Source organism: Aureobasidium melanogenum (assembly GCF_000721775.1).
Source record: "Aureobasidium melanogenum CBS 110374 unplaced genomic scaffold scaffold_17, whole genome shotgun sequence".
In the NCBI taxonomy this organism is placed as follows: domain Eukaryota; kingdom Fungi; phylum Ascomycota; class Dothideomycetes; order Dothideales; family Saccotheciaceae; genus Aureobasidium; species Aureobasidium melanogenum.
Window position 1 is genome coordinate 333789 of NW_024470069.1, and position 23919 is coordinate 357707.

A 23919-nucleotide genomic window follows, 5' to 3' on the forward strand; every position below is an offset into this window, starting at 1 on the left:
AACAATTACTGTATACAGCACATTCATCGTTACGAGAGGAGACGTTGTAGGAGATTCGATTCGACCGGGAACCCGACGAAGCATCATTGTTCATAATCGCAGATTAATCACAGGCTATGTGTAATCAGGCCTCCCATATAATTATCATAACGAGATCATTGACGCTCAGATACAATGCATTAATTTCTGCATTGACTGTGACGAGCGACACTGGTGCGCTATTCACCAGGTACCGTTCCAATCTGCTGTTTCCTGCCCTGATACCTAATACAGGTTCCCTCTCGCAAGAAATTTCTCCACAGGTGTTTTGTAGTCAGAAACATCGGACATGGCTCTTATTCCCGCTCAGAATGGCGGGTCCATGTTTTGAATAGCTTCAGGATATTGTTCCCTATACCCAGTCTTGTGTGGTATGGTTTGTGGTTCGGACGCGCGGGCATAGCGACGAAACACGCGCATAGGAAGCTGCCTGTTGGCCTTTCTCAGACACACTAGGCAGATATGTCCTGCTCAAGCACCAGTCTTTGTGGTGCCAATCATTCCTTGCTCGACACCCTGAGCGCCTTCAAGATCTTCGAGACCCTTGTCTTGCAGGACGTCGACGTCTAGTTCTTGCATGACCTGTAACACGACATTCAGACTCTCAAAGAAACCGTTCACAGAGACACGAAGCATGCGATTGGTAGTCGCACGATAGACAGTGCGGAGCACGGTGGCATCTTCCTCGTCGGAGGTTGGTTGTGTGGTTTGAATCGCGTCTAGCGAAGTGGTCGGGGCGGCATTGGTCAAAAGAGAGGCGCGAAGGGGATCACCCTCTACTGCATTTGGAGGAGCATCTGATGGACGGTAGAGCGAGAAGTCACGACGGACCAGAGGCGAGAGTTCCTGGTCGACCGAGAGAGAACGAATGGCGGCGCTGGCTAAGCGGTGGGAAGGGAAGGGTGCATCGATGGTTCTACGCCAGGCGCATGAGCTTCGCAGTTCATTCCATGGGTGTGTCTAAGATGGTGAAGCTCACAAAATACACGGAAACTCGTCAGAAGCGGCCATGGTGAGTGTGACAGAAAATGGATGTTTGTCTTTTGGTCCCCGCATCGTCGCTCGTCGAATCTTTCCAATTCGCATCGATCAAGCTCGATGCTTGGCATACTCTGTGACGTAACCAAGCGTTCGTTGCATGATCATTTCCATCAAAGGTCCGAGGTTACTGGAACTCGTTCATCTTCTACACAAACACAACTGCTGCTCTTCTCCATCGTCCTTTTACCTATCCTCATCAATTGACTCCTTCAGCATGGCTTCGCCTTCCGAGTTCCTGACCTTCTACCGCCGTACTGCCCGCCTCAGCACCCTGAGACAGTCTCGCCTTGTACCAGCTTCTCCTCGTCGCACCTTTGTTTCGTCAACATGCCGTTACAGCAGCGGTGGTAAGCTCAGCACCGACGACAGCGTCGCAACCGAGGCCTACCCCGACAGCGAGCATGCCACCAACAAGAAGGACAAGCTGGACGTTCAAAGCGCCAATGCTGCCGAGGGCCAAAAGTAACTACTCTCTCCTCTCTTGTTCCCATCAACCTTGTACTGACCCTGCTTTTTTCTAGGTCCAAGAGCCGTGACGAGGGCGGTACCGCCACTCAGCGCAGAGATTCCAACAACAGCACCGCAAAGGCTAAGCAGGAGAACCCCGAATCGCCAGACGTTGTCATCGGAATGCAGGATGAGAGAGGCGGAAAGGGCGCCTAAATATTGAACATGATCAACGACCTTCAATTCTTGTACCGTACTTAACGACCAATCGTCCATGTGTCTCCTGTCCTCGAAGTGTATGATATTGATCCAGTGCCTGCCAACGCCGTCGCTATGCAAATCAAATATAGCACCCAATCTAGTCCCTTATGATTGTTGCTTGGCGTTCCACTTCTTGACTCTCTTCTTGAGGTCACCGACGCTCTGCTGCATGGGGTTGAGCTTCATGTCGCGGGCCATGGCAAGGTAGTCGTCGCCGTGCTTCTGGACTAGTCGCTCAATCCATTCTTCTTCGCGCTCACTCTGCTTTCTGGGAGCCTTCTTGATCGGGCGAGCAGCTTGCTCTTCGAGTTGACGGACCACGTCGGTCTTTGCGTTACCTCCCTGTCTTGCTCCGTCCAGAACACCGTGCTCATTCACGAATCCTTGCCAGCCTTCGTCGTCGCTGTCCTCGATGTCGTTCAATGGGTCGTTCAGTGGGTTGGCCTTTTTCTGGTCCAGGACTTCCAGAATGGCGCCAGTCTTAGGGTCTCTCTTGATCTTCACTTCTGAGATGTTGATGGTGGTAGGCAGTTTTGTGCTGATGTTGAGATTGTCGGGAGTGGGCTCAGGCGCAAGGCCACTTTCAGCCTCGACTAAGGTCTTGGATGTCTTTTCAACTCCACCGGTCGGGTGGTTCAACTTGGAAACAAGTCCGAGGCGGCGGTAATTCTGGCTGAGCGTCTCCTTTTGGTTCCTAACAATCCGTAAGTCTTTATGCGTACGAAAGCGCGATGCGGCGGGCTTACCAGTTGGCTGCGATGATGGGGTTCTGCAACAACTTCTTCTTGGATTTTGCCTTTTGGGTCACTTTCGAAACCGAGGAGCGGTTCTTCTTCTTTTGCAATTCGCGACCCATCTTGTTTGATCTTTGTGTATGGTAGTCTAGAAAAAAAAATGTTATCGGCAAACCGCCATCGAGAAAGTCGGACCCCGAAAATTTGGATGCAAACACCTTCGCGGCTTCCCCATGTTTGCACTCTTTCTTATCTTATCGCTCCACCTCGCGCCTTCCCCTTCGAGTACAAGTAGAGTACAGGTGACAACTTGACCTTACACAATCTAAGGAAGGTTCATTAGACAAGTTGAACAAAGATGGCTATCATGAGCCGTGTATATGCCATTTTGTTGGTTGTTCTTGTCGTCTTGTGCCAAGTCATTGCTGCACAGTCTGAGAAGACCCCCATCGGTGACCTCTCGTCTGCAGAGATCGAAGAACAAATCCAGGTTGGTCCATTCTTGTCCGTTGTCACGGATTGTATCTCGAACAGTATGCTGATCTATTCAGCAATGTCACATCATTCAGTCTCTCAATGCCCACAAGGCTTCAACAGCGCATGAGACTGCTACAGGCTTCACAGCAAGAGCATTCGCCGTATTGTTCCCAGGATCGCCTGCTGTTAACACACTTTTGTTCGGTTATGCCCTCCACGAGTGACCTAACATATACTGATCAATTTGCAGGAGCGTACTCTACATTTCTGGACCTCCCAACTTCTTGCTGGCCCTATGCCCCTCAGACATTGATCCGGCATCTCTGAACACCATGGTTGCATTTGCTTTTGGCGGACTCATGGGCGACACTCTCTTCCATCTTCTCCCCGAGATCTTTGTTGGCGAGGACAGCCCAGAGCATGTGACTCTCGTGGTTGCCGATGGTAACAAGAACATTCTGCTCGGAATTGCTATCATGGTTGGCTTTGTCAGTTTTGTCATTCTCGACAAGGCTATCCGTATTGCTTCTGGAGGTGACGAGGGACATGGCCACTCTCACGGTCACGCCCACGGCAAGATCGAGGGAGGTGACAAGGCAGCCGCTTCTGCCAAAGCCTCTGGATCTGATAGCGGTGCTCAAACTGATGGTCTCCGTCAGCGTAACGCCGAGAAGTCAAGTACAAAGAATTCTGTACCTGTAGAGCAACAGGAAAGTGGACCAAGCTCTAACAGAGGTTACTTGAACATCATTGCAGACTTCACTCACAACATTACTGATGGTCTTGCTATGGCATCTTCATTCTATGCTTCTCCCACTGTGGGAGCATTGACAACCACCGCAGTCTTCTTCCACGAGGTCAGTAGTCTCTCCGAGTCTATGTACGTCAAAATCTCCGGCTAAGTCAACCACAGGTTCCTCACGAGGTCGGCGACTTTGCTCTTCTCATCCAATCCGGATTCTCCAAGCGTGCAGCTATTTGCGCGCAATTCTTGACCGCAGCAGGTGCCCTCACTGGAGCACTCATGGGCATTGCAGTCCAGGAGTACGGCGGCAACAGCGTTGACGCAATCCCAACTCCCGGACTCTTCGGCACCAGTCTCCACTGGGGTGATCTGCTGTTGCCTTGGACTGCAGGCACCTTCATGTTCGTAGGCATGAGTGTCGTTCCTGAGCTCATGGAGACTGGTCCCAACAAAGTTGCCGAGATCAAGAAGATTATTACTCAGCTGATTGCTATTGCCGCTGGTGCCGGCATTATGATTGCGTAAGCTTGGACCCCTACTCATATCTTCTTGAGAAAAGAAATACTGACAAGGATGACAGCATCTCGTGGTCGTAATCTGTGATTGAGCTTGTGCTCGTCAAAGTGTTGGTGCTTATCTCTATATCAGGATTGGAAGATGTTTGGGAAAAGACTGGTGAAAAAAGAGTATCAGAGGCATTAATGCATATATGTCTACCTAGACCGGAGTCGCGATAGGGGTATCGTAGCGTGAAATGAAGAAACAGACAAATTCAGCAGTCTTTGACCTTCCACCAAACCAAAAACATGAAGTTCCTTCGTGTAGCGTAAAGAGAGTCAACCAGGAAAGCAAAAAGAAATAGGTAGCGCGCTGTAAAACGCAGCGAGCCACAGCGTCGCTAAGAATGTTGCAGGGTCTCGTCAATCTTCCCAGATGGTCTCGAGGTCCAAATCAACGGTCCTCTCACCACCACAAATACTCCATCTCTTTCGATTCGCATCTCCTCCCCTTCTGCCGAATCCGAAACCAACACTTCTGTGGCCTGGAAGATCCAAACTGCCCCTTCGTCTTGGTTCGTTGTCATCGCCTTGTTCTTCAGCTTCTTCTGCGGCGCGTTGCTTGGCCGCGCGGTCGGCCTCGATAGCTTCCCATTCTAGATCAGGGTTGTCTTCAATTGTCTCGAGGGACGAAATACTGGGAGATCGGGAGCGAGCAGAGGATGGTGTGGTAGAGATGCTTGAAAAGGAAGAATTGCTGGAGTAGTGATGTAGCGGAGGAAAATTTTCGTTGAAGCGAGTTGTGACTGAGGGTGAAGAAGTTGCGGATGCCGAACGGGATGTAGCAGCCGAAGGAGTGAGTGAATGCAGAGGTGAAGATGGTCGTTGTCGGCGCAGAGATTGTGAGCGTCCAAATGTCGGAGTCGTGTGTGACGGGTTGTCGAGATGAGATCTTGGGGTTATGTTGAGCTCAGCATCCTCGGAGATGCTTTGGAAGGCTCCGTCGTAGGAAGAAGGTTGTTGGATATAGGTTGATTCGTCTAGAGGTAAGGGCGAGCGAGGACGGAAAGGAGAAGATGGTCGCATTTTTGGTGAATATGGCTGGCGCGGCGACAAAGAGGACATGGGGCTCGAAGGCCGCAACAAAGGCGATGCTGAAGGAGAAGAAGGATATTGGTGGCCGGCCGAATGCACCGAAGGAAGCGAATGTGCTCGCGGCGCCATGGGAGGAGCAAGCGCAGAAGCGTGTGATCTGGAACGTAGATGAGGCCTTGTATAGGGAACCTGGTTGCGCGGTCGCAGGGGCAGGCTGTTGGAGCTGTAGCTGGCAGGACTGCTGCTGCTACTGGCGCTGCTGGGATTGTTGATAGTTGGGCGAGGATAGCTGGGAGAGTCGCTGGTGAGGGCCGCAGGAACAGACGGCTTCTTCAATACTGCAGCAGGATGCGTCGTTCGGCGCGGCGCATCCGGGCGTGGTTGCGCACTCTTGTTGTCCATGGTATCAACAGACTTCAACTGGCCGCCGTCGCGCGTTCCGAGTTCCACTTGCTCCATAAAGTGTGACGTGGGTGGGTGACGACCGTTTGCTTCCGGTTCGCTTGTAGGCACCCTGCCGAGAAGTGTCTGACTTTCTCTCCGAAGTAGTGGATAGTGGATACACCGAGGGGCCTGTTGCAGCAAGAAGGAAAAAGTCTTGCTCGGTGTTGACTGCAGGCGCACGAAAATTGTCACCCCTATGCTGGCTATGCAAGCGATTGGCCGCCTTCGCTTGCGAGAGCAGCTGCAACGTGGGAAGGGAGTAAACTCTGCACCGTAGACTAAAGGATCATCGGCACATGCGTCCCTGTCCACGAGTCTTGTCAACAAGCGCAAAGTGTCTCAGACTCTCAGCTGCGCGTTCTGAAATCCTACAGGCTACGACGTCTGCCCCTCAAAAACGATAAATCAAAGGATGGGCATGCACGAAACCCAACAAACAAAATAACAATCAAAAGACGCTCCGAGACTGCCGTTCGTCATGCATCTAGGTCTGCACGAGGCACAGCGAAGTCTGCGCATGCTCCACATTTGTCCCTTGCTAAGTTCCCATGGTCGAATTTTGCCCTGAGCGAGCCAAGCATTTCGGCCCAGAACAAATGACCACAAGAACGTCTTTTGCTGATGATCATTTCTGCCCGTATCCGTCGTCCCTTGATCTCCAAACAACAACCTCCCTGGAAACTTTACCCTAGGAGCTGTCATGTACGAGTGTTGAGAGGGAATGTGATCGGCTTCGAGATCAGGCTCCATCGCACTTTTCGGCATCATCAAGAGCTCTGGTTGAATAGGGATTTAGAGCATCAACATTAACAACATCATCTGATATCTCAAACTATTCGAGTAGGTAACAACTCCGGCGTGTCAACCAAACACTGGTCTTTGTTACCTTGTCTCTCGACTGTCAAAAGATAAGACTACTATCGCAGCGTGTTGTGGAATTAAAGTAAAAACACGGCAAAATTCCGTCTGACAAGAGCCTCGTTTTCTCTGATTATCCATACATTGTTCTCTCAACATCAAGGTAAAGTGGTAGTACTTTCTGTCGTGTTATGTACAAAGTAGCATGCGAACTCCTTCTTGGATGACATCAAGGAGTGAAGGATGATTCAAAAGGCAAGATTGTTGAATAGACTGGCAAGTTAAGTCTGATTGTAAGGCATGTCTCTATCATTCGTATCGTCGAGAGTGTAGTCTGTTCGCACCCAGGCGTTCGCATGCACCCGACGAGTTTCCCAGGTCCGCACCATCCACAACAAACGCAGTCCTTTCTCGGACTCTGCTTTCTGCATTCACGCGCACATTCAAAACCAGACCATGTTGTTGCCTCGTCATCGCGCGGCTAACATGGTTATCATACACTTTCTTCTCTTCTGGTTGTTCCTTGCTACCAACACGGTTGGTCAAATTACAGCAGCGCCCTCCTGTCCAGCTCAAGCAGACCCCTGGTACTCGCAGCTTGGACTGCTGGTGCAGAAGCGTGACATTAGAACATACTGTGATTCGAGCAGCAAGTGTAAGCCGACTATATTTCCAGAATCATTTCAAGATAGCTCATCGTCATCTAGTCTACTGCTACCAACCAGCTGCTTGCGTCTCTGGAAGTGATGGGTGCGCGTGCTTCCTGTCCTCACGTGTTCATGATCGCTGACTGAATCGTGTAGATACATTGGCTGCTGCACAGCTATTGGCACCACTTGCGCTCCTCGTACAAGGTGCATCGATTATACATCGGGCATCACAGCTTCTTGTGACTATGTCACTGGAGGATGCGTCTACTGGTAAGCAATCTGATATGTCTATATACTTGAAACACAACACTGACTCATCTGATCCAGTTCCGAGCCTAGTCTTCCGTTCTGCGTCAAGGCATACAGACACAACAACTATGTCTTCAGCTGCGGTACCGCACCATTGACCACCACTTACGCTGACACCGCAACCGTAAGTCCGCTTCTTGCGCCTACGGATGGATTTGCTACGCCCTCGGCTGCTCCTACGACCGATGCGCAGCCTACGCAGACCAGCTCTAGTAGCATCGAAACGTCTTCACCTTCGACATTGATGGCAGTATCTGTGTCAGCAGCTTCACCGCCATCATCTGCAAGCAAGACTACAAATACTTCTACACCCGACCCAGCTCAGACTGGCTCTATGGCCAGCTCTCGCGGACTCATCGTTGGTGTTGTGATTGGAGCAGCTGCTGGTTCGGTGCTCTTGTTGGTACTTGCTTTCATCGTCTGGAAGTGTTGGAAACGTCGCAGATATGGTCCTGGGAGCACATCCAAGGGCAAATCGAACAAGGCTGCTTACTCTCTGGGTTCAGGCGAAGACAGCATCACAGAGCACACCAACGATCAACACGACGTGGTGAACGGATTGCTGAGCCCAAAGGGTCCAGCAGAGCTAGAAGAGCAGTCAAGTCGCTCAACGAATGACGCGCCTGGATTTATAAATGCTCACGATGCTGCCAAAGGCGTAGAGCTTCCTGCCCATAACACCCCTGGTGCTCAGCCGTACTCACCAGAAGATATTCGCGGAGCAGCAGAAGCACCGTCCAACAGTCCTCCTTGGTCCTCGCCTAGCATTGCCATGACAAGCCCAACTCCATCTAACTCGTCACTGTGGATGACGCCTGGAATGGGAACGCCTAGAGTACCATCACAGTACGTTGCATACACACCATCTTCGGTCTACTCTGCCAGTGGACAGCCACCATCTAGCCTCCCTCAGTCAAAGTACAGGGACGAAAACATCACACAAGGTTACCCATTGGCAGAGTTGGAGGGGCACGAGGTTGGCAGAGCACAGTGATCCACAACCGCAATATCTTTCATAGGGTCTTTCAAGGGTATGGCGATAAAAGAAAAAGACTGAGGTGATTAAGTCTGGTAGGAGTCTAGGAGCAGAAAGTTCATAATTAGACTGGTTCCACAATGAATTGGTCCTGGAGGATCCTAGCCGCAGCGTCTACACAGTGTTTCTTGGGTTCTGTATTTCATAACAATGCCAATAAGATTTGCGATGAGCATGTTGAGGTGTGTTACACAATGATGAAGTGTAGGAAAGGTGTTCGATTTTGAGTAGTAAACACAGGCGTAAGAAGAAAGGGGGGTTGCTTCGTGTAAGCGTTTATTGTCTCATGGTTCTCAGACCGTCTCTGGTGGGGGCAGCAGCGCGCTTGAAGCTCTGGATATGGTCAGAAGACGTGTTAAAAGGGAGATCGGTGGACGTACGTTGTCGCACTCCTCCCAGGCTCTACCGGCGCCGAAACCGAAACCGACAAAGGCAGGCCATGCGCGACGCTTGAAAAGGAGGACGGAGAAGATGACACCGAACGAGGCACCGAGAGTAGAGCGGATGAGCATGGTGCTCAGGCAGTGGTCCCACTAACATGGCAGAGTCAGCAGACGGAAAGCAATTGATCGAGGCAGATGGTCGCATGCCTTCTCATTGAGCAGAGCTTCGCTCATAGGTCTGTTAGAGCGCAGGGAGCCAGGGGCCTGAGGCGATGAGGGAGCAACGGAGTCGGACATTGTGAATTGATTGTTGGTGGATTGGACGGTAGGAAGAAGGTCAGGCTTTGTATGTCGTCGTCGGTGGTCGCGATGAGGCCGGCGTGCTCTACCCTGCCAGCTCCGAGAGTCGTTCGCGCTTTCCCGCAGCCGCAGAGCAGACGATGAGCTTGGACCAGCTTCACATGCAAACTCCATCATTCGAGGAAAGAGCGTCAACTTTTTTGCAACAGTCTGCTCGAGCCGGTCATGGCTGCCAGTGTCGACGGCTCAAAGGTGCGTCGCGACTGTCCTCTTTCCCGATGCAACTGCTAACTCTTCTAGTCGTCGTTGCAACGCCTTCTTTCCCTCGACAAATCCTTCGATTCTCTTGAACAGCGCGTTCAAGAAGCTGCTCGAATTCTTGACATCTCTTTAGATCCCACATCCGAACACAAATCGCCTGCTCCTTCCTCACTCTCACATACTGCTCGTCTGGACTTTGTACTGCGCTGGCTGCTTGACAAGCTCTCTGTCCAGCCAGATACCTGCCAATGTCTCCAATCATGGATCCTCCTGCGTCAAATCCTTGAGCGCATGCCCTCTGCTGCTCTGGCCAAGTCCCTGTCTGTCGCCAGTCCGCTCAACACCTGCTCGAACGCTCTCGCTCAAATCTTCCCTTCCACCTCTGCAGCTCCGGATACCGCAGATGACGCCCACAAATCCACGAAAAAGAGAAAGAGGCAAAGCGCCGCCAATGACACGACATCTGATCACCATGCTCTCATTTTTACCCAAGTCATGGCTTCAATTCGCCTCTTGATCACTCGTTCCACCCAATCTCCTTCTGCGAAAGATGCCTCCTCAGAGAATCGTGTCCATGCTCTTCTACGCCTCGATCATGCAGATTTGATCCGCTTTGTCAAATATACTCTCCATGCCTTGCTGAATTTACAAAACTCGCCCAACATTCCAGCTTCTCTTATCGCATCCTCGTTGGCCCTCATTCAAGACCTAGCAATTCTCCAGCCGAACGCTTCAGTCGATCCTCTGGACATCTCCTTCTGCACCGATTGCTTATGGCCAGCCGCTCTTATCCTACAATCCTTGCATGCGGATTCGACTTCAGACGGCGCTTCTCAACAACATGCCATTCGATCGCTCGACCGTTTACTGGCCACACACCTCTTCGTACCAGCAAGAGTTGCTTTCTATAGCTCAAAGGCCGTTGTACAAAAGAAACGCCAACAAGTAGAAGTTCCTGGACTGGTGCAAAGACTAGAACCTTTGCGCTCACACATCAAAGCTCTTCTCGACGAAGATGCTTCTATCTCCGTGAAGCAAGGTCAACTTTCCTCTGCATATGGATGTGTACCATTGTTACTGGATTTGGCTGTCCGTTGCGCGCCTATTGCCAGCCCCAAGCAAAGGATAGTCGAGGCCCCATGGATCCATCTCGTTTTCAAGTCCTTACTAGATACCATGACTTCCTCTGCCAAAGCTTCGGACGTTTCGATTGTCAACCAAAATTTGAATGAAATGTTCAACGTACTGTCAAGTAAAAGCCTAATACTTGATGCAGATGTACTCGGCGAAATTCTGGATCAGCGATGCAATCTGTCGACATCTCATCCTGACTTCCCGCTTGTTGCTAAGATTCTCCACATGAACGCTAGCATGTTCACAGATATAAGCGCTACTCCGGCGAAGGCTTTGTTCGAGGCACTGACAAGCAATGGAGAAGCTAAAGCATCCGCGATCACAAGTCTGCAATCTAGCGATGACTGGTCAAATCCTCGAACCGTTTGCTACAAGATTGTAGTGCCTCTGATTCACGCTTATGCTCGTACCCGCAATCTCCCTGCTTTCCTAGAACAGTGGTCCTCCTGTCTCAGCACTCAGATCTCTTCAAAAAAGACGTCCAAATGGCTTCTCTGGGCAGATTTGTCCTTGGAAGAAGCATTGAGGGACGTGCTGGAAACGTCACTGACACCCGTACAAATATCGGAACTCCTGGACTCTCGTCAGAATGCATTGAGTCAGTCAACTTCATCTTCTTCTATTGCAAGCGCTCAAGCCTTCGCGAACATCGTCTTGCTCAACGCCGTCGTTGGTGCTGTGAAGACTGACGCTACCATTGACACCCTTATGCCGTACTTAGAGTCGTTGCTTTCTGCAGTGGACAGTGCTGTCCTCCAGGCTTCAGACATCGGTGGGCCTCTTTCTGCCCATATCCTCGGCCTGTGTTCACGAGTCTATCTGCTATGGTACCCAATCTGGTCGACTTCCAATTCGAGTGAGAATGTTGAGATGAGAAACGCAGCACTTCTGGATGGACCGGTCACCAAATTTGCCATGGAAAAGATTCAGAGCGGCTCCAAGCCAAAATCTGGCGCCTCCACAGGCACGATATCAGAAGTTGATTCAGCGTTTGTCATCATCGCCTCGATATGCGACATGCAGAGGCAATCGACTGGCCATGAATCCGACTACGCGCATCTTTTCTGTCGTGCGGCTTTGCCCCCTGCAGGAGGAGAAAAGTCTAGCAGTTATGCTGCACAACGACCTGCCGCATTCTTGACTGTTCTCACTGACTTCCCTCGACTTCTGACTTGTGTCCCTGCGACTGAGAGAATCCAACTGTTCAAGACTTTGTTCAGCAGCTTTTTCTTTGATTCTCCGCAATCACATTCTGTGCTTGTCGAGTTCTTAGACGCGGTATTCGCAACCAGCGATTTGGCCACCAAAGACGACCTTTTCACTGTCGTCTATGAAGCCATGGATGGTTCTGATGTATCGGGATCATGGCTTGATATGCTCCTACAGTGGCCATTGAAGGGGTTCTCACGTTCACAACGCGAGAAGATCTTGGATGTTATTGTATCATCAGCAACCAAAGAGATGTTTGAGGGACAGACCAAGCAGCAAGCACTCGATCTCATTGCAGAACTACTCGAGCTTCCAAATGCAACAGCCAAGATCTCAGTGGAGCCTGTAGTGCTATGGGATCTTGCTGGAGTACCTTACAACAGCACCGAGCTCAACGCCTTCGAAGACATATGTCAACATCTTCTCGGTCACATAATTGATACGAAAGAACAGGACCGAAGCAAATCGTACCTAGAACAGCTTTCCGGACTAATATCGAGTTTTGTCAGCAAACAGAAAGATTTAGGCTTACCTTCAACACCAGGCAGAGTCTTGTTGGTCAAGGCACTTTTCGAGGCATCTGAGGTTCGTCTCACCCAGGAGGAGCTGTCAAATCTCCCTCACCGCTCATCTTCTACCATCGACACATTTGTCAAGCGTTTATGGGAGATGTTTTCAAGCTCAACAGATGGTGAGCTTAGTGGTGACGCTTTGGACAAAGCTCTTATCGCTGTCCAGGTGTACACTGGCATGCCGGCATCGGTTTTGTCCTCCGGCGGATCCTCGACCGAGAAATGTAAGCACGCGAGAAACGGATCGACGAGTTCACACAGCCAAGCTAACAATTTCTAGATACAAAACGTTTCGCTAAGAAGCTACGAAGTATGGTCGAAAAATCCGATGGCGTCCCTGTACCGATTTTGGTGCGATGCTTCCAGCAGCTATCTTCGGCTGCGTCCAAGGCTGATCCTATTGATATATGCACAACTGCCGAGCATCTGCTAAGGCAAGAAACCGATGCCGGCCAATATTGGACCATCACCGATTCTGTCATGAAAGCTGTCCAGAGTATCTCCGAGGACGAAAAGCTCTCGTTGATAGAACGGCTTCTGCCTACCTCAGTTCAGCAGTGCACTGCGGAAAAAGTCATGTTGGTTAGATGCATCATCAGTGCCATGCATGTCTCTCGCAAGCATGGGGTCGCCATTTCTGAAACTGGCTCAGTATCTGTTCTTGTGCGCTTGCTAGAATTGCTGAATGCTTGCTCCGAGTACAATGTTCATCAGCAATTGGTCGCATGTGTTACAGCGGTATTGAGGGAACAGGTATGTGTAAGAAGTTCAATATCTCTTACTCTTTCCACTAACAACCTGTTTAGCCCAATCTTGTCACACAATACTCTGCGGAGATGACTATCGCTACAGTGACCACACTTGCATCTCCCTCGTCACCAATCAAGAGCGTCAAGCAAGTGTCGCTCATGTTTGAGGGCCTTTGTACAATCACTCAAAGCCTTTTGCAATTCCACCGCCCCAGTCTGGGTGGTCGTTTCCATCTTCTGGTCCCGTTGATGCAAAGACTTCTTGCTTGCCTTTTCATGCCTAGTAGCAGAGATGCGGGTACTGTTAACAGATTCAAACATCCAGCATGGCTTGATCCAACGAACGCATCATTAACTTTGAAGCACGCACAAAAGTTTTCGAGGCTTCTCGAAAACCTTTGCAATCCTCCACAGCTCAATGTTGCAGGAAATCGAGGAAAAGCAGCTGAACTCGTCGACGAAACACGCAAAGCTCGCATGCATGTCGCTCAACATGCTCCCCACATCCTTCACTATTACTGCACTCTCATCCTGAATGGCAAACTAGGCGAAGGCATGCGCGATGCACTTATTCCAGGTATGTGGGCAGTCATCGATGTCGCCGAGATTGGCGCAGACGATAGCCGTGGTGTCAAGGCATTGAGCTCAAGCATGGGCAATGCCGATCGTGCCGTCTTGAGAGGCATCTGGGAAGATTGGCGAAGATTTGGTGGCGCTTGGAAGGGTTAGATACAATATTCGAATCGATTCTCAGCACCCGAAATTCTTTTCTTATGCGTTGTAGGAACGTGCTAGATATTTATCAAACAGTGATGTACACAGGCGCTCAAAGCACTGTGATGTTTCTACATTTTCGCGGCCGTGCTTCGACCCCATACGAACATCAGATCACATCGACCATCGTTGATACCTGACATTCATCACCATAGATCCGCTCTTACACAAAAGAATGCCGCGCCAAAGAGAAAGACGTCGTCTTGAAGGGGATCACAGAAGACTCAAACTCGACGATCCAGATTCCCAGGTCAGGGCACCGTCATTTCATGAGTTCAAGGATCACTTAGGAGAAGATGCGGTCAGTATCTGGCCTTTCGACCCTCAGCATGCAACACAGCAGCAAAACGAAGATGGCAGTGTGATATTCAAAGGTCCTCGAGACTTTTCGAAACCATGGCCGATTTTTGCTATCCAAGTCTACACTGTCAAACCTCTGAGTGACGACCTTTCGGAGTTTCTTTCCCCAATTGTACGCTATGGTCGAAGGTCTTTCCGGGCTTTCGAGTGGGAGCCACGCGATGCGGGTATTTCATGGCGCATCGATGTGTACAAACAACCTTTACATGATGTGTACGCTTGCATCGCTCACCACAAGAGAGAAATCGCTTATCGAAGCAATACAACTCGATTTGGTCTTGGAGGTGGTCCGATTCACCTCTATGATAAAAAAGCTTATAGGGCGAGAATTATTGTCCTAGACCCACCTGATTGGAACGAAAAGCCTATCATTTTGGCGAGTTTTGCTGCTAGAGACAAGGTACCCGAACAATGTCCTTACGAGCTGGACTTAGGTATCAGCGCAGTAGATAACATTGATCGCGATGTCGCCATGTATCAAGCTATTCAGGACTGGGTTTTTGATGCACAGCGTGAAGCATGGAAATTGGAAGCAAGCGAACAACATTCAAATCCAAACTCACCCGAGGAGCCAAGGATCACGACTGTCCCAAAAGTTGACCACAAAGGTATCAAAGGCACCGTGGAGAGACAGGATAACGACATCATTTGCGTAAAGCTCAGAAAATATGAAGCCGCTCCGAAGGAGACAAAGTCTGTATACCACGTCTTTCACCTCGAGTCTGCAGAGCTTGATAGCACTCGACTGGGACACTCACTTCTGGACTCTCTCACACCTTTCCTACCTCCCGGCACGGCACTCGACCTTCTAATTCACCCTCCTGAACCTCGTATCGATGCATGTCTCAAAGCATTTCACGCACTCCAAATCTCTAACGCACAAACAAGTCACGCCAGACTCTTCGCTTTGATCGACAAACATGACTTCGTAGAAGAAAGTGGAATTCTATTTGTGCAGGCTGAGCCATGCAGGTCTGCTCATAGTCAAGTCAACTCGAAAACTGGCGAATTGGTGACGAAAACCTTGCCTTTGTGCGAGAAATGGAATGGCGAGCATGCTATGGTGGCTTGGAGAGCTTATGATGTTAAGCGTGCTGCCTTGGAGTTTGCGGATTCGGCGCTTGCTATATAACTCTTCTGGAGGCTTTGCTGTTCTCTTCGCACTATGTCAATTGGCAGTCGATTGCTACATCTACGGTTCGCAAGATCCTCATTGGGGATCAGGACGACACGACATGGCTTGCCTTGATCAAGTCTATATATTGTTTTAATCTAACTTCTCGAGCACATACGGCCACAGTCAGCTGAAAACTGGGCATCCCGTCCGCTCTGCCATACATAAGCAGTTGAACGGCAGATTAGTACTACGGTGGGTGACCACGTGGGAATCCCTGCTGCTGTATGTTTTGCATTTGCCTCTCTTTTTGTGTCGTCTTAACCTCTTTTCCTTTCTTTTTTTGTATTCCAACTTCCTGCTCTTAGGAAAGCAAAAGAGTCGCTTCTGGTGGTACAGATCTGACGAAGCTTTTCAAAAAGCTTGAATTGATTTTGACAAGTCTCGGCATCGACAACCAACCTCTCGAAACCATCGACAAACGCCATTGATTTTTACTTTCCCATCATATGAATTGTGCGGTGTCGCTTGATGACTAGTGTCATCCGCACCAGCCTCCCCGCACCTCGAGCCGACATCGTACAGGGATACCGAGTCTTGCTGACATGTTTGATATTGGTCGTGCCTGCAAGAACTGACGGTCAACAGGCTTGCATTCATCCGTCCGCCATAGCCGTTTACCCCGGGACAACAGAGGGAGATCATCTAAATTAAGTTGCTCTCCTGCCACAATATTTAAGGTCAAAAAAGGCAATGCCGCAGCCTGAGTTCAATTGCTTGAGGAAGCGTTCTATTTCACTTTTCTACATTTCAATGCCACATCGTAGAGGTAGATACCAATGATACAAGTCCTTGAACAGTCTGTCAGAAGGAAGGCAGGATGCATGGGTATACGGGATGGCTGAAGACAGTAGCGGAGTTGCGGCTCGAGAAGCCGATTTTGATGCCGTCTTAGGTATGAGCGCCTTCCACATCCGTCACGACATCTTCGTAGATCGACACTAACCCACAGGCTGGTGCAATGAAGCTCGCCATATCATAGCATTGACTTCAATATGTATGTCAATGCTGGGCTTACAGGGTATGGCTTTTAACCGGAGACTGGGTATAAATACCACTGTAAGGTCTTGCCTTGTTGCAGATTCTCTGACTATCAATCAAGACGCAAGCCATGTTGGAACTAGCACTCTTCCTTGGATTGGCAGCTGCCGCTCCGGGCTCGTCTGTCAACACGACCTCTCGTGCTCCGAGCCTCTCTTCTGAGGCCATCACTCTGGGCCTCTCGTCACTTTCGAACTATACATACACCAGTTATCCCTCACAGACGGCCACTCCTACCACGAGTGGGCAGTCCATTCCGACTGACTATTCTGAACAAGCATGGTCGATGCTGTAAGTTAGACTCTAGCATTGCTCTCTGACCTTCTGGCTAACCAGATTGTGCTTCTGTCAGCTGGGATCAGGTCGGCCCTGTATCTACAGCCTCCATAAACTACACTGTTTCACCTACGCCCGAGGCAACTCCAGTACCTCCTCCGTATGGCTTCTCATCTCAGGTCACCACGGGCAATTTGAGCTCTTACCAACTCCCTTCTGATTTCGTGTGGGGAGTTGCTAGCGCTGCCTACCAAGTTGAGGGTGCCGCGATGGCCGAAGGACGAGGTCCCTCAATCTGGGATCTTCTATCTCATCGCGTCCCGGGTTATGTTGCGGATCACGAAACCGGCGACATTACGGATCTGGACTACTACTTGTATCCCCAGGATATCCTGCGTCTTAAGGCTTTTAACATCCCATACTATTCTTTCTCCATCTCTTGGAGCAGAATTTTCCCCTTCGGTCGTGGTTATGTCAACGAACAAGGACTTGCTCACTACGACGATGTCATTCAGAGACTTGTTGAAGCAGGCATTAAGCCAATCATCACTCTGTTCCATTGGGACACTCCCCTTGCTCTTATGAACGACTACAACGGTTGGGTGTCTGAAGAGATTCAGGCAGACTTTTTGGCATATGCACAACTCGTCATCAGTCGTTATGACAAGTACGTTCCTATCTGGATCACAGTGAACGAACCTCAGGTCTTCTGCGGCGATGAGTACCCTGGTTTCCCCTCAGGCTATTGGCCACAACATGGTGTCACTGGCCTGCGTGCACAGTACTACTGTGGTCACAATGTGCTATTGTCTCACGCAGCAGTCGTGGACTGGTACAGAAATGAATTCAAGGGTACTGGCCGTATCACCTTCAAGAACTCGGCAAACAACTACATCGGTAACACCACGTCTGCTGCCGACACCGCCGCTGTTGCTCGCGGAAACGATTTCCAGTTGGGCTGGTTCAACTCCCCCGTTTGGCAGACCGGAGACTACCCAGCTTCGCTGAGAGACACTCTAGGTGACTTGCTTCCTCACTTCACTGCTGCCCAAAGCGCAATGATTCTTGGCTCTTGCGACTTCTTCGCCATCGACGGATACACGACCGATGTGATCGCTGCCTTGCCTGAGGGGACCGCTGCCTGTGCTTCTAACTCTAGCGACCCTAACTACCCGACTTGCGTTACCCAGTCTCAAGTCACAGCTTCTGGTTGGGATGTTGGATTTGCTGCCGATCTCGGCGCCTCCTGGCTCAAGTCGGACCCTACTGGTCTTCGCACCTTCCTCAACTACCTACAAAAGACATACACCGGACCCAAGGGCAAAGACATTGTCCTCTCTGAATTTGGCTTTGCTGAGCCTGGCGAGAACAACTTCACTACTCTTCAAGATGCCACCTACGATCAGTTGAGAGTCGACTACTTTGCTGGTTACCTGAACAACTTGTTGGCTGCCAAGGTCGAGGACAATGTCAATATTACTGGCGCCATTGCCTGGGGTATTTTTGACAACTTCGAGTGGAGCAGTGGATTGAGCACGAGATTTGGTTTGCAATACGTCAACTACACCACCTTTGCTAGGACACCCAAGGCTTCCATGTTTACTTTCACGGACTTCTTCAAGCAACACGGTGTGTAGTTGGCTGGGGCTGTTCGTCTTGGCTATGCATCCTCAAAAGTACATGATATACATGGTTGTTGTAGATGCTTCTATGGCTCTTCTTCTTCTAGGGTTCAGATAGCGGTTTTAATACAGAAGCGATTCAGAACACTATTGTCTATTATACCCATGAGCTCTTTAATTTTTCTAATGTTTGCTTGACCACTCCCTGTACCAATCAAGACAACCAGCGTTGGCCACCGATGCCGATGTCTTGACATTCATGCCACACAGAATTTGCTTGACCGCAGCTTCAATCTTCTTTCCGTTCGTCGTGACCGGAATCTCAGGTGTCTCGTCCACAATACCAGGAACGTGACGGGCGCTGAGCTCCAATCGGATGACTTTTTGAATGCTCTTGACCAACTCATCATCGAATTTCTCTCCTTCTTTCATCTTGAGGAACAAGACGACTGTCTCATCGTCATCAGTTTCGCGTCGGCGGCCAATGCACAGCGCATCCTCAACCTTCTCGGGGAAATGTTTAAGCAGGATATTGTAAATCTCCGCACTTCCAAATCTCACACCCGAGGGTTTGAGAATACCATCACTGCGTCCAAGCATATAGAGTCCTCCAGTCTTTGGGTTGAAACGGATGAAATCGCCGTGATGCCATACACCGGGGAAGGTTTCGAAGTAAGAGCTTTGGTATTTGGATTCGCCGGTGGGACCCCAGAATTGGACGGGTTGGCAGGGGAAGGGCTTTGTGCAGACCAGGTCGCCGGCGTCGCCTATGGATGTCACGTCGGCGCCCTGATAGTCCCAGGCGCGTACAGCCATGCCCAGACCGAGGACTTGGATTTCGCCGGTGTAGACAGGAGTTAAGGGGCAAGGAGCGCCGAATAGGGAGATGATGTCTAAGAGGGTGGATCAGCATTGAGTTGTATGATGGAGTATGGATGATGGTTACCTGTGCCGCCTGTGATACTTCCTAGGTTTACGGAGCCAAACGCTTGATAGACGTATTGGAAAGTCGAAGGTGCAAGAGGAGAGCCAGTGCTATAGATCGCTTTGAGTGTCTTCAGTGACACACCCTGCTCCTTAGGCATGATGGACTTCTGTTCCAACACTGAAAGGTACTTTGCTGAGGTGCCGAAGTGCGTGATGTTCAGCTCATCGATCAATTTCGCCATGGCCAGGTCATCCGCAACGGACTTGCCATCGGAAACATATCTGAAAGGAGAGCCGTCGTACAGTACCAATGTTGCACCACTAGCAAGACCCGAGACCAACCAGTGCCACATCATCCATGTACATGTTGTGAAGTAGAACAGCCTGTCCCCTGGTAGAATATCACACTGTAGGATGTGTTCCTTTTTGTGCTGAATCAAAGTTCCGATTGCGCCATGGACAATGCATTTTGGTGCACCCGTCGTGCCAGAGCTGTAGAGAATGTATACTGGATGATCGGGCGGCAGCTGAGTGAAGACGATCTCTTGCGGCGCCAACTCCTTCTTGACAAAGCTGTCGTACGAAACTACAATTCCTGCTAAGGAGGTTACATCGATCTGTGCCGATACTGATGGGACCGTGGGAAAAATGACCAGTGCTCGCAGACTAGGCAGAGAAGAGCCGATCTCTTGAACTTTGGGCAGAGTAGGATGGGTCTTGCCATTGTACAAGCTGGCATTGTCTGCAAATAAGATGACAGGCTCAATCTGCTTCAGACGGTCCAGGACTGCAGTCACGCCTGTATCAGGACTGATCGCCGTCCAGATGGCTCCAAGTGATGTGGCAGCCAACATGGCAACCAGTGCATTCGTGTGGTTTGCAACATAACCTGCAACCCTGTCTCCCTGCTTGATGCCGGTAGCAAGCATGCCAGACTGGCACAGGCGGACTTTCTCACGTAGTTCAGCCCATGTCACAATCTCTCTATCAGTCTCTGTGGCAGCAATGATGGCTGGACTGTTAGAGCTAGGTGCCTGAGGTGGGAAAAGTAGATTTTCAGCAAAGTTCAGCTTGGCTCCGCGGAAGAAGGATGGTCTAGGAAACATTGGAGCATCTTTTTGTAGCACCTGGTCTATGTCAATGCATGCTCATATCCACAAAATCGATTCAGAGGTCCGCCTACTTCGTCGTAAGGGGCTGAAGCCTTGATGCCGGTGAAATGCCAGACAACGTCCCAAAAGTCGGCTGTCTGGTTTATGCTCCAGTCGTAGAGATCGTTGTAGTTTTTCAATTCCAGACTTTTCTGTTTGTTTACTGTCTGTAAGAATTTCCACATTTGTGTAGTCTCTGGCGCCGGGTGCCTCCAGAGCTCTGATCCGAGGTCCTGGCCACTAGAGTGGTTGTCACCATTTGCGTGCGGCATGGTTGGGTTCACGATTGGTCAATTGATGAGCAAAAATGGCAGTAAGACACAACAACCAGTCCTCAGGTAGAAGTGTTGCGATTGAACAAGTATATACTCGGGTCGCTCTCCAATGCCTTCCGGCACGACGCGGGGTTGGAGCCGAAAGCTTCGGGTATTGCGGTGATGAGATCCGCAAGTTGCAACGAAGTCCGCTTCACTTTGGACACACTGCGGACAGCAGCTATAAGCCTATAAACTGGACGATACACTGGACATAATGAAGCTCCTCAAGAGATGGACACGCCTACCAATCACTCGACACAGCAGCCATCGGTACGATAGGGTCCGAGGCAATTCTGAGCTGTGAAGGCCGAGACGACAAGGCGCAATTGAGACGAGGATCAATCCTTGCGATCCTTCCCAAAGTTGCGAGTAAGCGCCGTGAAAGTCAAAGACGCACCGTGGACGAATAATTGTTCGTGATGAGCAAGGACTGTTGTGGCTGAGGGTCACTGAGGGTCACTGCCACACATGGGGCTTGGCAGTTACCTGACATTAAATCAAGCAGCTCACGTTCGTCACTCCCTCTTTCTTCTCTTGGCTCACTCTTTCATCTTCTGCTGTCTACACCTTCTACTCTCTACGAACTACTTCAACTTTTCATATTCTAAAAACAACATGGGGTGCGTGGAATGCCCAGCGGTGCCATGAACAAGACGCATACCCCGCGGACACCTGGCACGTCATTGGCAGCATGAACGTATAGCTGATTCTTGTGTATAGTTTGGCAAGCAAGCTCGCAGCATCCCAGGGCGGCGCTCCCCCTGGCGGAGCGTACGGCGGCGCTCCTCCACCAGCTTCGTACCAGCAGCAGCAACAACAGGGAGCACCCAAGCCAGGTGGCTATGTGAGTTGGATACGACCTGCCCCACCAAGCTTTGATGACGAATCAGTCGGCTGACGTTGACGTGCAAAATAGCCCGGCCAAGCACAGTACCAAGCTTATCAACCTCAAGTGAGTCGTCGTCTGTTTCCTTGCCTCTCCTGATCCACCTGTCGCATCTTTGTCACTCTGGAACAATGTCGGGCTACCAACCATATCCTGGCCGCCCGGGCGCCTCGGCCTACGGCGCTCCCCCGCCTCCACCGCAACGACCTTTTGCCAACTCGCCCTTCCAGTCGCAACCCCCTCAGAACACTGGCGGTTATTCTTCCCCTGCTCCCTATGGTCAATCTCAGCCGCCCCCCTACCCGCCTCAGCAATATCCTCAATCGTCGCAGCAACCATACGGCCAGCCTCCCTCTCAAGGCTATAACAGGCCTCCTCCACCGCCTCCAGGGCAGCAGCCGCAGTATGGCCAGAGCCAGTACGGTCAGAACCAAGGCTACCCTCCACAATCTCCTGCACCTTACGGTCAGAGCCAGCCTTCTTACGGCTCGGCTCCGCAACCACCCTATGGTCAATCTCAGCCTCCCTATGGACAGAACCAACCACCATACGGACAGAACCAACCACCATACGGCTCACAGCAACAGCAATATGGTGGCGGGCCTCCTGGATATGTTCGTGGCATCTTTGCGACATCGTGTTTTTCTTTGTTTCGCGCACACTTCAGTGAACCGTTTACTGACATGAATATCTTCAGGGTCAACCTCCTCAGCAGCAACAAGGTGGCTACGGCGCACCTCCTCAACAGCAAGGCGGCTATGGTGCACCCCCTCAGCAACAAGGCGGTTACCCTCCTCAGCCTCAGCAAGGTGGCTACCCCGGACAGCAGCCCGGAGGTCCTCAGGGCGGCTACGGTGCCCCTCCTTCGCAGCCCGCCGGCCCTGCTGAAATCCAGGCATACAAGCAGTCGCTCCAGCAAACTATCCAGGAAAAGGGTCTCCAGGCTTTCTATCCCCCTAACTCGCCCATGCTCGACCAGATCGCCAACAAGGCATCCATGCAAGTCGACCGCCTGTGTCAGCAGTGGCGTATCAACAAGGAGATCGGCAACGACATTGTCAAGCTGGCCTTGTACGATGTTGTCCTCTACATTGACGACAGTGGCTCAATGAAGTTTGAGGAGAACGGCGAGCGCATCAAGGATCTTCAGCTTATCCTTGAGCGTGTCGCAACCGCTGCTACTCTCTTCGATGACGATGGCATCTCTGTTCGCTTCATGAACGACAACCCTCCCCAGCACATGGTCGAGCACATTAAGACTGAGCAACAGATCTCTCAACTCGTGTCTGGCCACAAGTTCAGCGGTCTTACCCCTATGGGTACCGAACTCCGCAAGAAGGTTGTTGATGGTATTATTACACCCGCCATCCGTAGCAGACAGATGCGCAAGCCCATTTTGGTTATTACCATCACGGATGGCCAGCCCGCAGGAGAGCCTACTACTGCCGTCTTCGACACTGTTCGCTATGCCGTCCAGGAGGCTAGCAACTCGCAATACGGCCGTGGAGCTGTCGCCTTCCAGTTTGCCCAGGTTGGAAACGACGAGAAGGCTCGCGAGTTCCTTGGCAAGCTCGATGACGACCCCGTCGTTGGACAGATGGTCGACTGTACTTCCAGTATGTGTTGTTTCATGTATACTCGCGAGCATTTACTAATGATGTTCAGACTTCGAGAACGAGTCGGCCGAGATGGCACGCGCTAACCCCCCTGTCGATCTCACTCCCGATCTTTGGGTAAGCATGAAAAGTTCGAGGAAGACGAAAGTTGTGACTAATTTGTCCGCCCTAGATTCTCAAGCTGATTCTCGGCGCAATCGACCCCTCGTACGACACCAAGGACGAAAAGTCGAACCGCCCTCAGGGTGGACCTCCTGGATACGGCGCTCCTCCTCCTCAGCAAGGTGGCTACGGTGGTCAAGGACAATACCCTCCTCCTCCAGGCGCTCCTCAAGGCTATGGCCAGCAACAAGGCGGTTACGGTCAACAGCAGGGCTACCCTCCTCAGCAGCAGGGTGGATACGGAGCTCCACCTCAGCAACAGGGTGGCTACCCTCCTCAGCAAGGCGGCTATGGCCAGCAGCAAGGCTATGGAGCCCCTCCCCCGCCTCCTCGCTACTAAACGAACATTCATTTAGTTCACGTCGACGGTTT

At 50.9% G+C, this 23919-nt stretch overlaps 13 protein-coding genes across 13 annotated transcripts; 8 read left to right on the forward strand and 5 right to left on the reverse strand.

The window, feature by feature from the left end:
- Window positions 1–510: 510 nt before the first annotated feature.
- On the reverse strand, window positions 511–1050 carry M437DRAFT_52930 (Pcc1-domain-containing protein; the record flags this gene model as incomplete). Its single annotated transcript, XM_041022443.1, has 3 exons — window positions 511–723; window positions 820–955; window positions 1019–1050. The coding sequence occupies 3 exons, from the start codon at window positions 1048–1050 to the stop codon at window positions 511–513; spliced, it is 381 nt and encodes a 126-aa protein (XP_040877990.1).
- Window positions 1051–1471: 421 nt separating this feature from the next.
- Window positions 1472–1737, forward strand: M437DRAFT_26745 (uncharacterized protein; the record flags this gene model as incomplete). The annotated part of the gene is made up of 2 exons (XM_041019105.1): window positions 1472–1542; window positions 1602–1737. Coding segments are annotated over 2 exons (207 nt in total), but the record flags the coding sequence as incomplete, so codon positions are not given.
- A 156-nt stretch (window positions 1738–1893) lies between these two features.
- M437DRAFT_86270 (uncharacterized protein) lies at window positions 1894–2644 on the reverse strand (the record flags this gene model as incomplete). Its single annotated transcript, XM_041028424.1, has 2 exons — window positions 1894–2482; window positions 2535–2644. The coding sequence occupies 2 exons, from the start codon at window positions 2642–2644 to the stop codon at window positions 1894–1896; spliced, it is 699 nt and encodes a 232-aa protein (XP_040877992.1).
- Window positions 2645–2880: 236 nt separating this feature from the next.
- Window positions 2881–4340, forward strand: M437DRAFT_67743 (Zip-domain-containing protein; the record flags this gene model as incomplete). The annotated part of the gene is made up of 5 exons (XM_041024995.1): window positions 2881–3012; window positions 3074–3198; window positions 3250–3856; window positions 3913–4265; window positions 4325–4340. The coding sequence occupies 5 exons, from the start codon at window positions 2881–2883 to the stop codon at window positions 4338–4340; spliced, it is 1233 nt and encodes a 410-aa protein (XP_040877993.1).
- A 324-nt stretch (window positions 4341–4664) lies between these two features.
- M437DRAFT_76930 (uncharacterized protein) lies at window positions 4665–5738 on the reverse strand (the record flags this gene model as incomplete). Its single annotated transcript, XM_041026712.1, has 1 exon — window positions 4665–5738. One exon carries the CDS (start codon window positions 5736–5738, stop codon window positions 4665–4667), a length of 1074 nt encoding a protein of 357 aa, XP_040877994.1.
- Window positions 5739–7094: 1356 nt separating this feature from the next.
- M437DRAFT_53285 (uncharacterized protein) lies at window positions 7095–8591 on the forward strand (the record flags this gene model as incomplete). The annotated part of the gene is made up of 4 exons (XM_041022503.1): window positions 7095–7293; window positions 7346–7403; window positions 7442–7558; window positions 7616–8591. The coding sequence occupies 4 exons, from the start codon at window positions 7095–7097 to the stop codon at window positions 8589–8591; spliced, it is 1350 nt and encodes a 449-aa protein (XP_040877995.1).
- A 318-nt stretch (window positions 8592–8909) lies between these two features.
- Window positions 8910–9313, reverse strand: M437DRAFT_76932 (DUF543-domain-containing protein; the record flags this gene model as incomplete). Its single annotated transcript, XM_041026713.1, has 3 exons — window positions 8910–8966; window positions 9014–9166; window positions 9224–9313. 3 exons carry the CDS (start codon window positions 9311–9313, stop codon window positions 8910–8912), a joined length of 300 nt encoding a protein of 99 aa, XP_040877996.1.
- A 228-nt stretch (window positions 9314–9541) lies between these two features.
- Window positions 9542–13970, forward strand: M437DRAFT_86275 (uncharacterized protein; the record flags this gene model as incomplete). The annotated part of the gene is made up of 4 exons (XM_041028425.1): window positions 9542–9568; window positions 9617–12716; window positions 12773–13245; window positions 13299–13970. 4 exons carry the CDS (start codon window positions 9542–9544, stop codon window positions 13968–13970), a joined length of 4272 nt encoding a protein of 1423 aa, XP_040877997.1.
- A 220-nt stretch (window positions 13971–14190) lies between these two features.
- On the forward strand, window positions 14191–15507 carry M437DRAFT_86276 (uncharacterized protein; the record flags this gene model as incomplete). Its single annotated transcript, XM_041028426.1, has 1 exon — window positions 14191–15507. One exon carries the CDS (start codon window positions 14191–14193, stop codon window positions 15505–15507), a length of 1317 nt encoding a protein of 438 aa, XP_040877998.1.
- Window positions 15508–15655: 148 nt separating this feature from the next.
- On the forward strand, window positions 15656–15916 carry M437DRAFT_52985 (uncharacterized protein; the record flags this gene model as incomplete). The annotated part of the gene is made up of 1 exon (XM_041022454.1): window positions 15656–15916. A coding segment is annotated over one exon (261 nt), but the record flags the coding sequence as incomplete, so codon positions are not given.
- A 744-nt stretch (window positions 15917–16660) lies between these two features.
- On the forward strand, window positions 16661–18606 carry M437DRAFT_67747 (glycoside hydrolase; the record flags this gene model as incomplete). Its single annotated transcript, XM_041024996.1, has 3 exons — window positions 16661–16881; window positions 16943–18495; window positions 18596–18606. The coding sequence occupies 3 exons, from the start codon at window positions 16661–16663 to the stop codon at window positions 18604–18606; spliced, it is 1785 nt and encodes a 594-aa protein (XP_040878000.1).
- A 65-nt stretch (window positions 18607–18671) lies between these two features.
- M437DRAFT_76936 (acetoacetate-CoA ligase) lies at window positions 18672–20838 on the reverse strand (the record flags this gene model as incomplete). Its single annotated transcript, XM_041026714.1, has 3 exons — window positions 18672–19381; window positions 19435–20542; window positions 20599–20838. The coding sequence occupies 3 exons, from the start codon at window positions 20836–20838 to the stop codon at window positions 18672–18674; spliced, it is 2058 nt and encodes a 685-aa protein (XP_040878001.1).
- Window positions 20839–22556: 1718 nt separating this feature from the next.
- On the forward strand, window positions 22557–23887 carry M437DRAFT_53063 (uncharacterized protein; the record flags this gene model as incomplete). The annotated part of the gene is made up of 3 exons (XM_041022469.1): window positions 22557–23385; window positions 23435–23502; window positions 23558–23887. Coding segments are annotated over 3 exons (1227 nt in total), but the record flags the coding sequence as incomplete, so codon positions are not given.
- Window positions 23888–23919: the final 32 nt, after the last annotated feature.